Genomic DNA, 17,010 nt, shown 5'->3' on the forward strand with positions numbered 1-17,010 from the left:
CCATTTTACAGAGGGGGGCCCTGCGTCACGTTAAGCTGCGAGGAAGTGGTGGCGCCACGTACGGCGTTACGCACTTAGAAGGGGAGGGAGGAAAAACAGCGCGAAACCCGCGTACGAAGAGAGCGATAGACAGACAACCAGGGAGCCTAAGATCGTCTGCCCAATCTGTCTTCATCCTCCATCCGATGGCCGACACGAAGGTAGAGCACAGGCCACAGGCTCATGTCGCAATGTTATTATTATAATGCCGGTTCCATTTGCCGGCAGAACTCCGTGTGTGGGAGGGTGGTTGGGGGAGACATGGGGTGGGGGCCCTGAAACAGGGCGCCCGAGGGAGGTCATTTTTTCTGTGGCGAGGTGGGTTGCGGTATGTTTCGGCCTGGCTTCCAGCGCTCTGCTTGTTAGGCGTCACGTGTTCTCCGTCCCTCAACAAATTCCCCATCCGCTAACGTTTCGCGAAATTAACGGGCTAAATCCCTAAGGATTTCCCGGCTGGGGTTGGGCAGCCCGGCTCGTGTGCTAGATTCAACTAGCCGTGCGCTGACATAATCACAGCGGTAAGACCGGGACAAAGTAAAACTTGGCGGCGTGACCATCGGATGCTGTGACGCATTTAGGGAGCAGTGATTATTTCAACGGTTTACGGCCCGGCCGTACCGTGAGCCCCACCGCTACCCCATGTGCAGTTTCACTGTGTCCCGCATGGACGGCGAGCGCGGGATTTTGCTCTCTGGCGGCAGGCCCCTTGAGAATGAAATGGGGCCTGACGTAACTTTTCGCATTCATTAGTATTTTATGCACGTTTGAGCGATGTTCGTGAAGAGGGTATAGCTGAATGGAAAGAAGACATTTGTCTAAAGACATTTTACGATGGATGCACTTTAAGTTATCATAGGGCCATGAGAGATCTTCACAGGGAGTTGAACACATACGCACATGCATCTTTGTGCATGTGATGTCATGCGGTGCATCTTTGTGCATGTGATGTCATGCGGTGCATCATATCATACAGCTTCATGCATGCTCTTTAACCTGCAGCCAGATAGTGTTTAACACAAATGCCCACCAGGAGGGTCATTTAATGTCTGCACCATCCACTGTAGGGCGTCTGTCTAGTCTATTGATCTAGGTGGAAGTGCTTTCCTGCCACTGGCTTTCTCAAGGAGCCACAAGTGAGGTGAACATGGTGCGACAGAGGGGATGAGGAGCTGCGCTGCATCTTCTTATCTGGAGTATATCCTCACAAGTTGACGAATGCATGTTAAATAACCTTAATATGGACTTGAATGGTTGTGTCCCATAAAATCCCACCAAATCCACCTATGTTGCATGAGCAAATCTGTCAAATTGTAACTCTAACATTTTCTGCTGTCCTCTGTCCTGGCATGTGCTGATAGTACTCCCGCCCACAGGCATCATCTCTGAGTGAATACAATGTGGCGCTCTTGCTGCTTTTCCGGGGGCACTACAGAAATGTTAGGCTCTGACCGGTTTGATGACTCATTTGGAGTTGGCCTTTTTTTTTTCCTGTGTAGATTCTAGCTTGTTTATTCATAAAATGAAAACCTTGATGGTACACACACCAACCACGCACATACACACCAACCATACACACATACACCATACTACTGCATGTGGGCCACACCCAGCTGCCAACAGGAAACAAATCTACTTTCTTAATTTAGAAGCATAAAGGCCATCAGTGACACAAGCAAGTCCGTGGTAAGCGTGTACAACCAAAATATGACCTTACTTACGCAAATTGAGGGAAGAAGATAATTCTTTACTTTGGTATGCTATATGAAGAACTCAGAAGTTTATGCGCGTTATTGAGTACACAAGTCCCTGACAAGTTTTTCCTCTTAAGATCTTTGACGGTACTCAATGCATGGTTAATGAAGCCAGGGAAAACCCAACAGAAGCTGACTTAAAAGTGAAAACAATGCTTCATTCCTAGTGCTTAATACATTTTTCTGTGTTCCCTTTTTGGGGAGACTAAAATTACTGGTGCGATGTTTGACAAACATGCAGAGTACCAGCATAAAATGTAATTTTTACTATTGGTATCATTAACTACACACTTTTGAAAAAATGACTTAAGTCAGCAGCATACATGGCCATTGTATGTGTTCTAGATGTGTTCTAGTCCGATCCACAATACAAACATGTATTCCTTATCGCACTGCCAAGTTTTACCTACTCATAGGACCCTCTGTCTTCACGCCTACACATGGAATTATTTCATTGTTGCTTATATTTTTGTCGTGGTGTTCTCAGCAGAGAATGTCATCTCAAATCACATGACTTCCTACAATAATGACCTGAAGGTAAAGGCTTCCTGGCTTTTTCTCCTGCCGTGTGCATAAACAAGACCTTCATAGCCTTTTCAGTGTTATAACTGAGTTTGCGCACTCTGCAGAGTTCAGGGTCCCTGGCACATTGGGGTTAATTAGCTAATGCGACCGTGAATTCCCTCAATAGTACTGGTATTGTCCATACTGATTTCTGTTGACCTAGCACTGGTTCAGCACAATTTGTTTAAATCTAGGCTCGAATGAATAGCATATGCAGACTTACTCTAGTGGTACATAAAGGTTAGCATTTAATAATAAAACACAATTTATTCTTTGTCGCCTTTGTGCTCACGAAGACACTGTACAATCTTCACCCTTCTGATCTGTAGGCTAGTTACACGTGGATACAAACTAGTTGAACTGCTCGTGTGTGGCACGGCTTACATCCAAATTGTCTATTTTAAATTCCTGTGTTCCCAAGCACTGTGAAAAACCCCTTAACATTAAGTAGACAAATTGCATTCAGAATTAATACTTCATGGCACCAGCAGATTCCTACCCTGTTCTGTGTAACTGCATCTATTCTTTTCAAGTTGTACTAACCGTTTTATATCGAAATGCTCTTTTCTTGATGCAGGCGTTAGAACGTTTATGGGTTACATATATGTATAGCATGTAAATTGGGGAGAATAGATGGTGCAGAGATGTTTCTGCTTCAGCAGTTGGCCTCCTCCATGGTCCAACTATTGTTGGCACTGACTGCTTGAACCAGTCCCCCTGGATTCTGAACAGACCCGCACATGCAATGTTCAATGAACCCAGTGCTGGAGCTTACTGGAGGCAAGTATATTACATGCAGGGAGACATCATCTTCAGCACTGCAAATAGCTGAAGAAGGGGGCAAGTGCATATAAGACACTCTCTAAAATCTCCCCGCTTGCATGCAGTTATCATGTTCGTTAAAGTTCACTCTATTGGTAGTGTCCCCTTAACAGACAAATTATTTAATACAGGGGGTTTTGTGTTTGTACCCATCAAGTGTTTAATTGAGGAGCATAGATGTACAGCTTTGCCTGAGTGGACATGTAAAGTGAGCTTTTGTTTTTTCTTCACAGGAAACACAGGAGGAGCATGAGACCTCAGTCGAGAACACAGAAGATGCCAATCATGACCCTCATTTTGAACCCATTGTGTCACTGCCAGAGCAAGAGATAAAGACACTCGAAGAGGATGAGGAAGAAGTGTTTAAGATGTATGTTCCAAGTCAGTCGAGTGTTTTCTCTGAAGCTAGTAGTTCCCAAAATTTCAGCAGCTTTAAAAGGGGAACAGTTTCTTTGTAAAATCACTTAATGTTCTATTTTCTATTTAAATACGATTTTTTTATTTGTATATTTACTGCCTATGCAGATAGATTGCAACAAACACCCACTTGTGTTCAGTGGCTTGTCAGATTATTGCATAATGGCAAGCAGCTTTGTAGCGCTCTCGCATTACAAATGTTTGTGGTTTAAATCGGTAATAACACAAGGCATTTGTCTTCATATTAAAAATTGAAACAGTTTATTAGCCCAGGCGGCACAGTTTTTATAAAATTGTAAACCAACAACATTTTGAAGTGGAAATGGCTATAGAACCCATAAATATAGGCTATTTCAGGCACTGTACTGAAGCATAATACTTTCTTATTTTGTCCTATGTCATGATGTATAATTTTTAAGTTATATTACTGTATATATGGCAAAAACCTATAGTTGCAAAACGGAATTGCATTTTTTTCCTTTTCTGATAGTGGCAGCAATGTTGCATGTATTTCAAGCCAGAAGATAGCATTGTATGTTCTAAGTCAGGGGCGTCCAACCTGCGTCCCTCCAGCGGCTGCAGGACTACATCTCCCATAATGCTCCTTCAGCTAAGGGACTGGCTGAGGAGAATGGGAGATGTAGTCCTGCAGCCGCTGGAGGGCCGCAGGTTGGACGCCCCTGTTCTAAGTGAAAAAATTTGTTAAGCACTACTTTAACATAAGAGTGTTTTCACAGTCACATCATTCAATTCTTTTTCTGGAGAAGTTTAGTGTGACCTGAAATACCCAACTGAAGCGTTGGGTGTAATATTTTCCTAAAGTTACTAGTTTGTGTGATTATTGTAAATGCTCTTAAAGGATTGTTTGGGTAAATAATAGTCCTCTAGGTCTTACCATAAAATGTAACTCATTAATCTTGTCACAGGCGAGCAAAGTTGTTCAGATTTGCATCTGAAAATGACCCACCAGAGTGGAAAGAACGGGGCACTGGGGATGTTAAGCTGCTGAGACATAAGGAGAGAGGAACAATCCGCATCCTGATGAGAAGAGATAAAACTCTAAAAATCTGCGCCAATCACTATGGTAAGCAGTTACGGCAATATTACAGCAATGCTTACACTTTGTTTCTGCTTCCAATTGTCAAAGCATGTGCTATGCTAAAATGATATCCAGCGGGAAATAGTCCCTGGGCATTGGTTTTAAATGAAGATGAAATGTCTGCAGGTCTCTTGGTAGAGGAGACAGTGTAACTCTATGCTGGTGTATTTCCCGCTGAGTCAACATGTTGACATGACATGTTTATTATTGCCTCCTAGTTACACCTTCAATGGAGCTGAAGCCTAATGCAGGTAGTGACAGAGCGTGGGTCTGGAATACATATGCGGATTATGCAGACGAGGCTCCGAAACCAGAACTGTTGGCCATTCGCTTCTTAAATGCTGAAAGTAGGTAGCATCAAATCTGTACTGGCTGTGCCGTTTAAATCACCTAGCTGAAAGTAATGTCGGTCTTTGGTAAATGTCAATACAAAGAACCAGGAAAATGTTCCTAACGTCTTCATTAAGTCAGAGAACACACATCTCTGCTATCGCACATGACTTTTGTCCTGAGTAGTTGCAGAGAACCAACCTGCCCCGTTATGCACATTTGAGCCCAGGCTTGCCATACTGCCCTTCCCACATATGCCTTATACCCCCAGATATGTCACTCTGTCCTCCCCAAGTATGCCGTATACCCCCCTTATATGCCATAGTGCACTCACGGATTTGCAGACTCGTTCACAGACACAATACTTCTATAAATAAATACAGGGTTAATCTTTACTGCCTCCAGGATTTAGATTCCCCTCAGTTTGCCCCCCTTTACCTCTAACTGCACCTTAAGTTAACCTTATTAAATTAACCCTCAGTCCTCAGCATTAAATTAACCCTGAAGACCCCATTAACTATAACTGCCCCTAAATTAACCCCCACCTCCCCTAACTTTCAGCAGTCCAGATATAAATTTTTATACTTGGTCAGATGAGTTCCTGAGCCATGTGGATGCTATAGGAAATGAGAAAACCCTCATTTTATAATCGATAAAAATAGATTCAACTAATCGATAATGAAATTCGTTGGCAACAATAAACCATTATCGATTTTATCGATTAGTTGTTGCAGCCCTACATATTTCAGTAGTCTAAGATACTATGTTATTACTCATTTATCCCCCAGCATCTTTTTTAACAGTCGTGCGATTGTCTGAGCCAAAAGGGAGAATTAACAGACTATTATTTTTTTTTCTTCGCTTTACATTATGCAGGGCTAACGTTGGTGAACTTCTGATACAGGAAGATCTCGCCTAATAATATGTAGTTAAATCCGTGAGATTTAAGTCTTTTCACTCATTTTACGTGGCAAACTTTTGCTGGAGGAACTTGCTAGTGTTGGTCCTTCATAATACATAGTGAAGTAAGGACGTTAAAACTACAACTCTCCTTTAGTGAATAAACCTCAATGTTGTGCTCTCATAACAAATTGGCCACGATATAAACCATTTTAAAATCTTGTGCAAATAATCATTTTTTTTGCCAGCAATGTATGAACGTTTAATAAATAAGATTAATCGACATACTGAGTTGCCTTACTATATACAGTTCTTCTGGGAGCGGTGCAGTTACGAGGACAGTGCAGCGTTTCATGGTGTGAGCTAACGACATAATTCTTCTTTCAGATGCTCAGAAGTTTAAGGCAAAGTTTGAAGAATGTAAAAATGAAATGAAGGGAAATGAAACAAAAGGTAAGGGAGAAGTAGCTTGTCTTCATCTGACATTGTGCAGACTCACTCTGTGCCCAACTGCTCTTTCCAGTTATGGCGCTTTTTCGGTCTGCTAAAGAAAACCCATGATCTTTCTTTTAGAATGCTCCTCGTCTTCATGAGCGAGTTTTATAGAAGATCATAGAACATGGTGATAATGGGTTTCCCCATAACAATGTTGCTTGCTGCTTTTGCTATTCTCCCTTCTTTCCCAGAGTTCATCTGTCATCTTCCTCAACTAAAGTTACAGGGGCCAATTCTCTTCCACTAAATGGAGGAATATATACATGGGGAGTAGCAATGTGGTCCACTGAACATATATATCCCGTACTGTTAGTGCTACAGAGGTAAAGCCTTGAATATATCCTGAGGCAACTTTAAAGGGATGGTATGACAGACTCACTACAGAATAATGCCTATTAAAGTACTGAGTACTTTATTAATGTGCATTGTTAAAAAGTGCACCTGAGGCATAAGCTGCAGCTTCTCTCTGTGGTCCAATGGAGTTAACTGGCAGTAAGTAGCTTTGAGGGTAACAAAGTGGCAATGCATATGGTGGATTCTGCTCAATCCTCCCAAGCATTTACAAAGGGGCTCAACAGAAATATTAAGTGTCTCTCATGGCTGTTGTGTAAATTAAAGTCCATATGATGCCAGTTAAGTATTTAAACTTTTATTTCCTTGTAACTGAAGTGGCTGGTGTAATGTGAGGATATTGAGAAATGAGTTGGTTCAAAATTTATGGGAGATATGCATGTCTTGTAGTAAATGTTCATAATTACTCTTCTTATTGGCCATTTGATCTATTTTATTTATTTTTTACTTTATTCTTTTGCCAGACATGACCAAAAATGATAGTGCTGACAAAGTGGCAGAAAAATTAGAAGAGTTGTCTGTTAAAGAGAAGAAAATTCAAGAGAAGGAAGAAGATACCAAGCAAGAAAAAGCAGAAGACCAGCAATAAGTCATCTATAGCCTTGTACTCTGTTTTTTTTTTACAAGGGACTTTATAACAAAGAAAAAAGAACTGAGTCCAGACATTCAGGTTGTTTTTTCTAAGCTTTTGCCCCTGAGAAGATTGTTCTTCAGAAACAAAAATTCCATTCCCCAGTCATGAAAATGTACTGTGTTCACTTTCTTTTTCCATAGTGGAAACACTTATTTATAGTCATCCAAAATAATGAATAAACCAGTTTGAAAAAGTTCAATGGACACGACTGGAATCCATAATTGTTATGCAGTTTTTGCTGGGGTCTGTTATGGGTGCATTATGTACATGTATGTGGAGATATGATGCGGAGTAAAATTTCCTAGGGATGTGTGCTATTTTGAACGTTTTTTTTTTTTTTTTGCGCTCTGGTAGGTTGACTGTTATTTGAAGAATAAATCTTGCATGTTTTCCAATATGGTTTTTAATCTGTGTGGCATGGTTCATATTGGAGGTAACTGACCCCATTGCAATTTCTGTAGAACACAAATAAGTGGCTGAGCTACTACATGCCAAAATAGCATCTTTATTTGAGTGCATCTTCAACATCTTGACAGGTCTTCTACACATTTCTTTTTATGGAAAAGTGTTATATTGTGAGCAGTTAAGCCTCATTACTGTTCAATTGCTTTGGTGTTATTCATGTGAGTACATCACAGCAAACTATTGTATATTATCCCCTGGTACTAGGAAACCAAAGACAGCTATTTGGTCTTGCGATATCTGTTTAGTTCCATTTTAGTGGAATGTGGCACACATTTATTCCAGACCTACACATTTTTTTCCCGTGACACTGCTATACCTGCTTTGAATGTATGGTTTCAGAATAAAATCACATTTCAGACTGCAGTATGTTTTGGGACTTGCATTGCACATTTTGATGTCCAAGGCCAGTGTTAAGGTTTGTTTTAATTGTGCAATAGTTTTGTTTTTAATGCTGAACAATACTTGGAGCACATGTAATTGTTAAAATAGGCATTGGTTTCAGTGTCTGTCTTCTCAAGTTCTAAGGGTGAAATCCTAATGTATGAACAGTTAAAACATCCAGCTCAGAATGCCTTTGTTATGAGTATTCAGTTTGGAAAGCACAGCTTTATGATCCATGATAGTATGTGTAGGTATTTTAACCAAACCTAACTTTTTTATTGCTCTGAAGCTACAGTATATGCTACAGCTCAATATACTAATTACTTCATTATGTGCCAAATTTGGCACAGTTTTTTTAGCATAACCAGGCAGAACATTCAATCAGCTCTTATGGTTATTGCTTTTATATATATAATATATATAAATGTATTTATGTACACACACAGTGTGTAGATACTGATTTCTTATATTGTCACACACCTGCTTATCTATGCAGTTAGCTGATAAAATCTCTAAGAAAAAATAAATTGTTCTACCATGATTAAAAAGGAGTGTCCTTTTTTAAGTAAAGCAGCAAACAGCCATGTATAAATAAGTCTTAGGGTATCTTCTACCACTTAAGCCTTAGCTCAGGAGGGAAAGCTCAGTCCTTAAGACGATGGGTAGCTGAGCTGATAGTTAGGCTGGCCTTAAGATGGAGAGAAGAATGCTATGGCTCATTGCTTCAACTAGCTCAAGTTAGGCACAGGGCAAAATCAGTGCATGAGTCAGCATTGTACATGATGCCTGCTCAGGAACATCTCTTTTATTACAGAGGTTAAAATGTTTTGAAGACCAAGGTGAATCCGCTCGACACACGAGCAAACTTCAGAGAGATGCAGGTTGCAATTCTTTAAACACAATGAGCAGTTGTTAGTTATTATTTCCTATAGCACCATCAAATTCTGTACAATGGGTAGACAGGACATAACAAGTAGTATATAACATAACAACGTGGCTTACAGAGGCAACAGGTGAGGAGGGACCTGCTCAAACAAGCTCACAATCTGGAGGTTATATTTATAAAGAGCCATTTTAGGACAAATTGCTAAATGTAGCAGAATTATTCCGAAGAACCCCGTGATTTGCGCCTTTCCAATGTTACCCCAGAATGGTTTTACTGACAGCATCTAAGAGCCCGATGTGTCCAATTGGACTGTCACTGCATTATGTGTGCATAACTAAAAAAAATAATTCAGCTTCTAAAATAATATGCCAATATAATATATTTGCAATGGTTCTTAATCTAAAAAAAAAAAGTACATATTTAAGAATTATACATAGATCATGGAATAAACAACTCCATGACACTTTTTTTTTTTTTTTTTTTCTTACATTGCTTTATAGCTCTAGAATTATCCCTTACCCTAAGTAGTGTTCTGATTAGCCTATATAAATATCTTGCAAATGTTGGAACAATATCTAAACAAACTTCCACGTATCTATAAAATATCTTTAGTCTTCAAAAACTCCTGCTCAGGGACTGCAGTGATATACACTAGACTAGGGATGGTTAGTGTCCCCTTAGGAAATCTCTGCCTCCATCTGTTTTAGGGGACAGGTTTCCCTGTGTTACGACCAAACTGCATATCACTTTTCAGTAACTACTTTGTTATATCTGTGGGTATAGATGCTTGGATTTTAGGAGAGGTTCAGTTTAGTTATCCTGACGCAAGCAGATCAGCTAAACAAGATCATTTAACCTCTTTCTTCTGCAGGATGAATACAAGTCAATAATTTCCTCTTTTTTGTTTGTGATTTGTAGAAAGATAATACATTTATAGAGGTGTTTGTAGAAAATAGAATTACATTTATCAATAAAACATCCAAAGCGAAAATAGTATATTGACTGAGGCTGGCTGTGTTGGCGCCTGGATTGTTGTTTTATGTGGTTTGCCCCTTTAATTGACAGACCCTTTAAAGCTGTCTCTACAAGACCATTATTCTCAGGGGGAAGCTTGCAGGGGGCAATTGTCCTTGGTTGATCTGATTTTAAGATTTTGGGCCACTATTTGCAGCATTTTCATGGTTTTAGGTTGCATTTACATGCAAACACAAGAACCATTCTCTTCTAGTCAGCCCATTTTTCCTGCTGATAAATAAGATAAATAGCCACAATGATTGAATAACTTCCAAGAGCATGAGTTATAAGAAGAGGTATTTGAAGCACAGTGGCAGGCTTGGCCTGTTTAACATGACTTTACTGTACACTGAGTTTGCTGACACATTCATGTGAATCACCGTAATTAACCAAGCTAGCACCATAATTCAGTTGTTTGGTGTGCTTTATCTCAGTTGTCACATTCCAAGATTGAATGAGAACGCTATTGTCTGTGATAGCCCTAGAAGCCTGCATCAAGCCAATCGTATGCACATCATTGGGAGACGGGCTGAGCGTCATTAACTAATTATATATTGTGTAAAAAACCTATGGGTTTTTAACACAGACTTGAAGCCAAACACACCATATCTAGCCCAAGGTCATTAAGAAAACTGGACCTATCCATTTGCCAGTTAGACAACCACTGAGGTTATGTACAAAAAAGTCTTGGTTCTTTTCCAGCTTTGCACCATATCTGCTTTTTGTTTTATGCGTAATGCCCAGCTATATTATGATTATTTACTGTTTTATATAGCGCCGTCAAATTCCCTAGCGTTGTACAATGGGTAGACAGGACATAACAAGTAGTATGTAACATAACAATATGACTTACGGAAACAACAGGTGAGGAGGACCCTTACAATCTAGAGGGATTTAGGGTGTATTACGCAATAGGTTCTCAGATAAGACTCGGCCTATCTAGTTGGTCCATTATTCTGCTGTAAAGACTAACCAGTCCTTGTTCTGAAAGTGTAAGTTCTATGGGGCAAGAGGGACAGATACCTCAGGCTTCTCAGGAAAAGTGACACCCTTAGGTTCCCTTCAGTAATGTCCCTACACCACATTCTGCTTCCAGTGATGTCCCAGTTACCAAGAGCCCTAGTTAAAGATCTAGCTTAATATGTTTTCATCCCATCTTTCCTCCAAACTATAAATATGGAGATCCCCTAGTCTACCCTGATATTTCTTAACCAGGGACCATTTTAGTAGCCCTTCTGAGAACTCTCTCCAGAATGTGTGTGTGTGTATGTATATATATATATATATATATATATATATATATATCCTTCTGGGGGTGGGGGTCTTCAGAACTGTACGGAATAATCTATGTGAGGTCTGACCAGAGATCTATAAAGTGGTAGATCCTGCTTCTTCTTTCTTCTACTAATGCCCCTAGCGATACAACCCAGTAACCTCTGCTTTGTTGCCCTGCCTGCCAACTAATCTTTGGTTTGTACGATTGCTCCTTATTCAGCATTTCAGTAGAATTATGTTGTATAAATAGTTTTGTAAAATCCCCCCCCCAGACCTGAACAAAAGCACGTGTTTATTAGATTTCCAAGTACAAGAAATGTATATCTGTCTATACATTGTTTCCAAAGGATTTTTGACGATGAAAGAGTCACAGCTTCTCGTAAGAGGTGGGAAAGCACGTACTGCAGGTGATCACCAGACTTCTGATGTTTCTACATTATTGTCCAGCTTGGTCCTTGTGGACTACTTATGCACCAGAGTGGGAGGATTCCTCAAATTTCCATGAGGCAATTATCTAGCTAAGGATAAAAGTAGTTGTAGTCCCATAAGAAGGTAGGGTGTGTGGAAGAGGAAGTATTTTCCTGCCATGACTCAAGGTTTAGAACAAAAAAAGAGAAAAGCCAGACTTTGCTGAAATGAGGTGTGGCTGAAACTAGTGAGATGTGGAATGAAATCCTACTTGCTGAGTGTCGGTACAATTTAGAGAAGATGTTGATTACTGTTTTCCAGAACTGTTGAATCATTGTAATGATGTAATCATAGCGGCACAATTGGAATGAACACTTATTAGACAATACCCAACCGTGGCCAGGAGTAACAAGTAGTTGAAGGCCTACAAAAGCGGGGCACGTTTAATCCTCTATGAGATTCATTTGCATATATTGAATACTGAGATAAAGATCTGTTACTAAAATGTAATCACACAAAAATCCTGGTTTACTATAACATTTTTAGATGTAAATACAGCATTATATATCAAAAATATATTTTTACTAATATCAGATATTGCACCATTCATACTTCTCGGGAAATTATAGGGACAACTCCCTGCATTTCAAATGGACAAAGAAAGAGACTTTTGTTTTAGTGATTTGGTTAAAGGCACGGCTAGAGGACAGGGCTTTACCAAGACTCTTTATGTGACTTTATAACCTTTTGATAGTAGCTACTGTAATTATGAAGACATTTATAAGGTTTTATTTATAAAGACATTTTCCGCTGTTTATACACATTACTGTGACTGACGAACACAGTCATACGCTCATACCCAGCAAGCGTTCTGAGCTCTTAGAAACATTGTAGTTATTTAACGGCCTGTTATTTGGTGCATGAATCAACATAATCAACATAATGAGTTTGATAAAGTGCCTGTTCCTGCTTGTCTTAGAAGATAACCTGGACATTTTCAGGATTTATAACAGAGAAACCAAATGACACATTAACCTATACACACACACAGAGACACACACACAAAAAGGGATTTATCGACTAAACCTGAGTTGAGTCTATGGAAACTCTTTCAGGATGTTCTAGAAAATTCACAATTGCCAAGTTGGTATTTTGTAAGAACGTTTGCTAAGCAACTTCTGGCCTCTGTTGAGTTTAGTTACCAAGTTGCAGGAAGGTAACGGAAATACTGAATATGTTTCCGTGGAAGTTTCCCTTGCAAGAATGACTGGCGAACAATGTCCCCAGTGACCCCTTCCTCTTACTGGACAGATGTGCCCACAATGCTCATAACCATCTTAATGCTTATATGACAGGGCAAACTTTGGTTGGGTCTTTATACTTGTTAATGAATAGCCAGAAATAATTGTTTAAAGGGTAAGTCTAATGCCACATATATATAGTCCCACCATGAAAGAATACATGCAATGCAAATAGCTGGAGGACAGGGAAAGGGCAAATGCATAAAAGGGGTTCTGGTTAATGTCACTGTGTATTTGCATGCATTACATACATTAATTTAAAGGTGATAATTAGCTATCATATGCATTAAAAGACCCGTAAATGTTTTTACTTTTAGGTTTTACCAATTGCAGCTGATACCTGTGCAAAAAAGGACATGCTATGTCCTGTATGATAAATAATTAAGCCTCTTCTCTCCTATTGTTTCACTTCCCCCTCCACCACCGACTAGATTGTAAGCTCACAAGAACAGGGCCCTCTTCTCCTTTTGTACCATTTTGTTATTGTGTGACTTTAAATGATTCCACTGATTGTAACAGCGCTACGGAATCTGCTGGCGCTATATCAATAAATGTAATGTAAGATAAATGAGCCTTTTTCACCATTCCTATAGCATTGCTTTTTTTCAGATGGTTCCCATATCATCTCTTCCAGACCCAGACTAACTTTCTGTGGTTTCTAGTTTGTAAGGCCCTCCTCACCTGTTGTCTCTGTAAGTCAAATTGTTATGTTATGCACTACTTGTTATGTCCTGTCTACCTATTGTACAGAGCTACAGAATATGATGGCGCTATATAAAACAATAAGTAACAATAATAATATACACATTATTGTGATGGGGCAGTAGCACATTCACTCATACCCATCAAACGTTCTGAGATCTTAGAAGGACTTGAGTAGAGGAAAGGTGGGTGGAGGGATTGCCAGAGAGGGACTGTGCCTCCTCAACAGAGACACTTGGGAGCTATGTGATGTCAATAAATGTCAAAAAAAGGACTGAAAGATATAAACAGAGATAGAGAGATGTTAGACATAAATATATGTATAAATATCCCTGGAACACTATAATAATTACATATATAGTGTGAAAATGGTATGCCACCTGCATATGATGAGTGTGGGTGGATATTCACTCTAAATATGAATGTAATCTCAGTGTTTGTGACTCTAGAGCGCAACATCACATGCAGTGATACATGCAGTTATGATACATGCAGTAAGGATACATACAATAACGATACATGCAGTGATAACACATGCAGTAAATACATGCAGTGATAACACATGCAGTAATAATACATGCAGTGATAATACATGCAGTGATAATACATGCAGTAATAATACATGCAGTGATAATACATGCAGTGATAATACATGCAGTAATGACACATGCAGTGATGATACATGTAGTAATGATCCATGCAGTAGTGATACATTGATACATGCAGTGATGATACATGCAGTAACTATATGCAGTAATGACACATGCAGTGATGATACATGCAGTAACTATATGCAGTGATGATACATGCAGTAATGATACATGCAGTAACTATATGCAGTAATAACACATGCAGTGATGATACATGTAGTGATGATACATGCAGTAATGATACATGCAGTAACTATATGCAGTAATAACACATGCAGTGATGATACATGCAGTAACTATATGCAGTAATGACACATGCAGTGATGATACATGTAGTGATGATACATGCAGTAATGATACATGCAGTAACTATATGCAGTAATAACACATGCAGTGAGTGTGGAATCTGAGCGGATCCACCTTAAGCAGCCAGTGAGCGGCTCGCAGAGGGCTGGGCTCTACGGGGTGGGATTTCCTGTGCTAGCAGGTCAGCTGTTCTCCCTCTCTCTATGTCTGTCTCTTTCTTTCCCCCCTCCCCATTCACTCTCTCTTTCTCTCCCCCTCCTCCGTGGATCGTGCGGTCAGTGCCCCTCTCTCCCCCCTGGTGCCTCTCTCTTGGGATCTGATTAGTGATGTGTAACCTACAGAATGCCCAGCAGCACTGGAAAAAGGTTTAAACCAACAAAATACATCCCCGTGTCCACTGCAGCTGCCTTATTAGTGGGATCGACCACTTTGTTTTTTGTTTTCACGTAAGTAACCCGCTATATACCTTTTATCGGCTGCCTGTCGCCGTGGGTTTAGGTGGCCGGGTGGGTACGGAAGCGGCCGATCGCCGGCTGCTTGTATAGAGCGGCTGTAATGTACATTTCCATAGCATGAAGGACCGCGGGCCTACGTATAGGATCTCTGTGTTCTCCCCGCTGTAGCTGTTGCTGGGACAGTATGCTGAGGTTGCTACAATGTGTCATTAGATACCCAGCCGGGATTCTCTGCATAGAGTTTCTCCATGAAACCATCTCCTACACCATCAGGCCACACTCGGCTAATAATGCAATGGCTACATTTGTTTGTTGTTTGTGCAATAAGCTAACCTTTTGTTCCTTCTGGTAGTGTTGAAGGCCTGGCTTTGGGGGAGGGGAAGGAACCTATATGTATACTATATATAGGGTCCATTTGCATACATTTATATATAAGGATTGTTTAGTGCATTGATTTTCAGCTTGGTGTACATATATAATTAAAGGTCCTATCGTATATAGTGTAATCGCCATAAGGCACGACACATTGTTATTGTTTGCTTTTATTATTTGGAGACGAGGGTCTCATACAGTCTGAATACACACATAGTTTTAGCTTAGCGCCTAAATAGGCCTCAGTGTTACTTTGGCAGTGATATACTGCCCTGTGGCTGAGATGCTTAAACACATGTCATGGAGGATCCTTCCTATTCCAGTTTGCTGGCGTCTACCTAAATCAACTTGTTCGTTCTCATTTACAGGGAGAATTTGTTGGCACGCGCGGTGCCTCAGCTGGCACTCTGTAAATATTTGCTAACCTAGAATCGTGACTGTAAACTGTTGCGGGCAGCACCGTTACCCAGTCTGGCCTACAGGCTTTCCAAGTATTTTTATTTGTGTAGCGCTATGGAATATGTTGCTGCGTGTTTGTTTTGATGGCACAGATTTTATAATAGTGGGTCCTTCTCATCACTCTTAAGGAGCAGCTCCGTCATCTTAAGTGCCAAACAAGGTTGTGGGGGTTGCCGAGTAATGGTGCACCTTGGGGAAAATGTCAATGTGTCAATGTGCCAACTGTCCTGTATGGATGCTTCCCTTTCCTTTGTATTAAAATACAAAGTACTGCTGCTTAGTTGAATAAAATATTCCTGTGCTACGTAAAAGGTACGCTCCATCCATAATACGTGCTCTTAGGTATCCGTCGCTTTACTGAATGCAGATGCATAGATGGATCCATCAGATACGTTTGTTCTGTCCTCCTGCTCCCAAGCTATTCGCCTTGTGCTCCATCAAACAAATCTTCTGCCCAGCAGTATGGGTGCGCGGACATTAACTGCCAATCCAGGGCTGGCTTTTGTGAAATTCCCCTGGGGGGGGGTCTGAGACCACCAGCTCAAAGCTGTTTCCTTATGGTGATTGGCTGCTTCTAGCAGACAAAACTAGCGCAAAACACAGAGTTGCCAATATGCCCCAGCCCTGGCTCTGCAGCGTCTTCAGGTAACTTTTTCCCAGGTAAAAATCTTATCAAATATTAAAGTGCTTTAACATGGTGAGGCTGTTTAGCATGGATTCCCATATACCTTGGTTGTATGTCCCTTTAGCATAATTTCCATGATGGGTTGCGGAGCCTTTATAAATCATCTGCTTTGGGGGAAATAAAAAGTTTATCGTTTGTGTCTATTGTGTTACATTGGCAACAGCCTGGTCACGTCTTGTGTTTTAAGTACTCGACCCCAGGGCGTCTATCTTTTTTTCACAAGACAAGAGGGTCCGCTTTCCTGTGCTT

General features: G+C 40.4%; 2 protein-coding genes and 1 non-coding gene across 3 annotated transcripts in view; all 3 read left to right on the forward strand.

Moving 5' to 3' along the window:
• Nucleotides 1-56: 56 nt before the first annotated feature.
• On the forward strand, nucleotides 57-7,719 carry RANBP1 (RAN binding protein 1). The gene is made up of 6 exons (XM_053471342.1): nucleotides 57-200; nucleotides 3,410-3,546; nucleotides 4,520-4,677; nucleotides 4,911-5,039; nucleotides 6,310-6,375; nucleotides 7,233-7,719. Exons 1-6 carry the CDS (start codon nucleotides 186-188, stop codon nucleotides 7,355-7,357), a joined length of 630 nt encoding a protein of 209 aa, XP_053327317.1. The 5' UTR covers nucleotides 57-185; the 3' UTR covers nucleotides 7,358-7,719.
• LOC128468576 (small nucleolar RNA SNORA77) lies at nucleotides 6,412-6,547 on the forward strand. The gene has a single exon (XR_008345871.1). It is a non-coding gene; the product is annotated as a small nucleolar RNA SNORA77 (small nucleolar RNA).
• Nucleotides 7,720-15,009: 7,290 nt separating the features above from the next.
• Nucleotides 15,010-17,010, forward strand: part of ZDHHC8 (zinc finger DHHC-type palmitoyltransferase 8) — a 32,635-nt gene continuing 30,634 nt past the window's right edge. The window contains exon 1 of the mRNA XM_053471460.1: nucleotides 15,010-15,236. Within this exon, the coding sequence (XP_053327435.1) occupies nucleotides 15,133-15,236 (104 nt within the window). The 5' untranslated portion in view covers nucleotides 15,010-15,132. The remainder of the gene's footprint in view (nucleotides 15,237-17,010) is intronic.

The sequence above is a fragment of the Spea bombifrons genome, chromosome 1 (genome assembly GCF_027358695.1).
Source record: "Spea bombifrons isolate aSpeBom1 chromosome 1, aSpeBom1.2.pri, whole genome shotgun sequence".
Lineage (NCBI taxonomy): Eukaryota > Metazoa > Chordata > Amphibia > Anura > Pelobatidae > Spea > Spea bombifrons.

Coding starts and splice junctions, on each gene's coding strand:
- RANBP1 (XM_053471342.1), top strand. Junction 4,678..4,910: donor AATCTGCGCCAATCACTATG/GTAAGCAGTTAC, acceptor ATTGCCTCCTAG/TTACACCTTCAATGGAGCTG. Junction 6,376..7,232: donor GAAGGGAAATGAAACAAAAG/GTAAGGGAGAAG, acceptor TTCTTTTGCCAG/ACATGACCAAAAATGATAGT.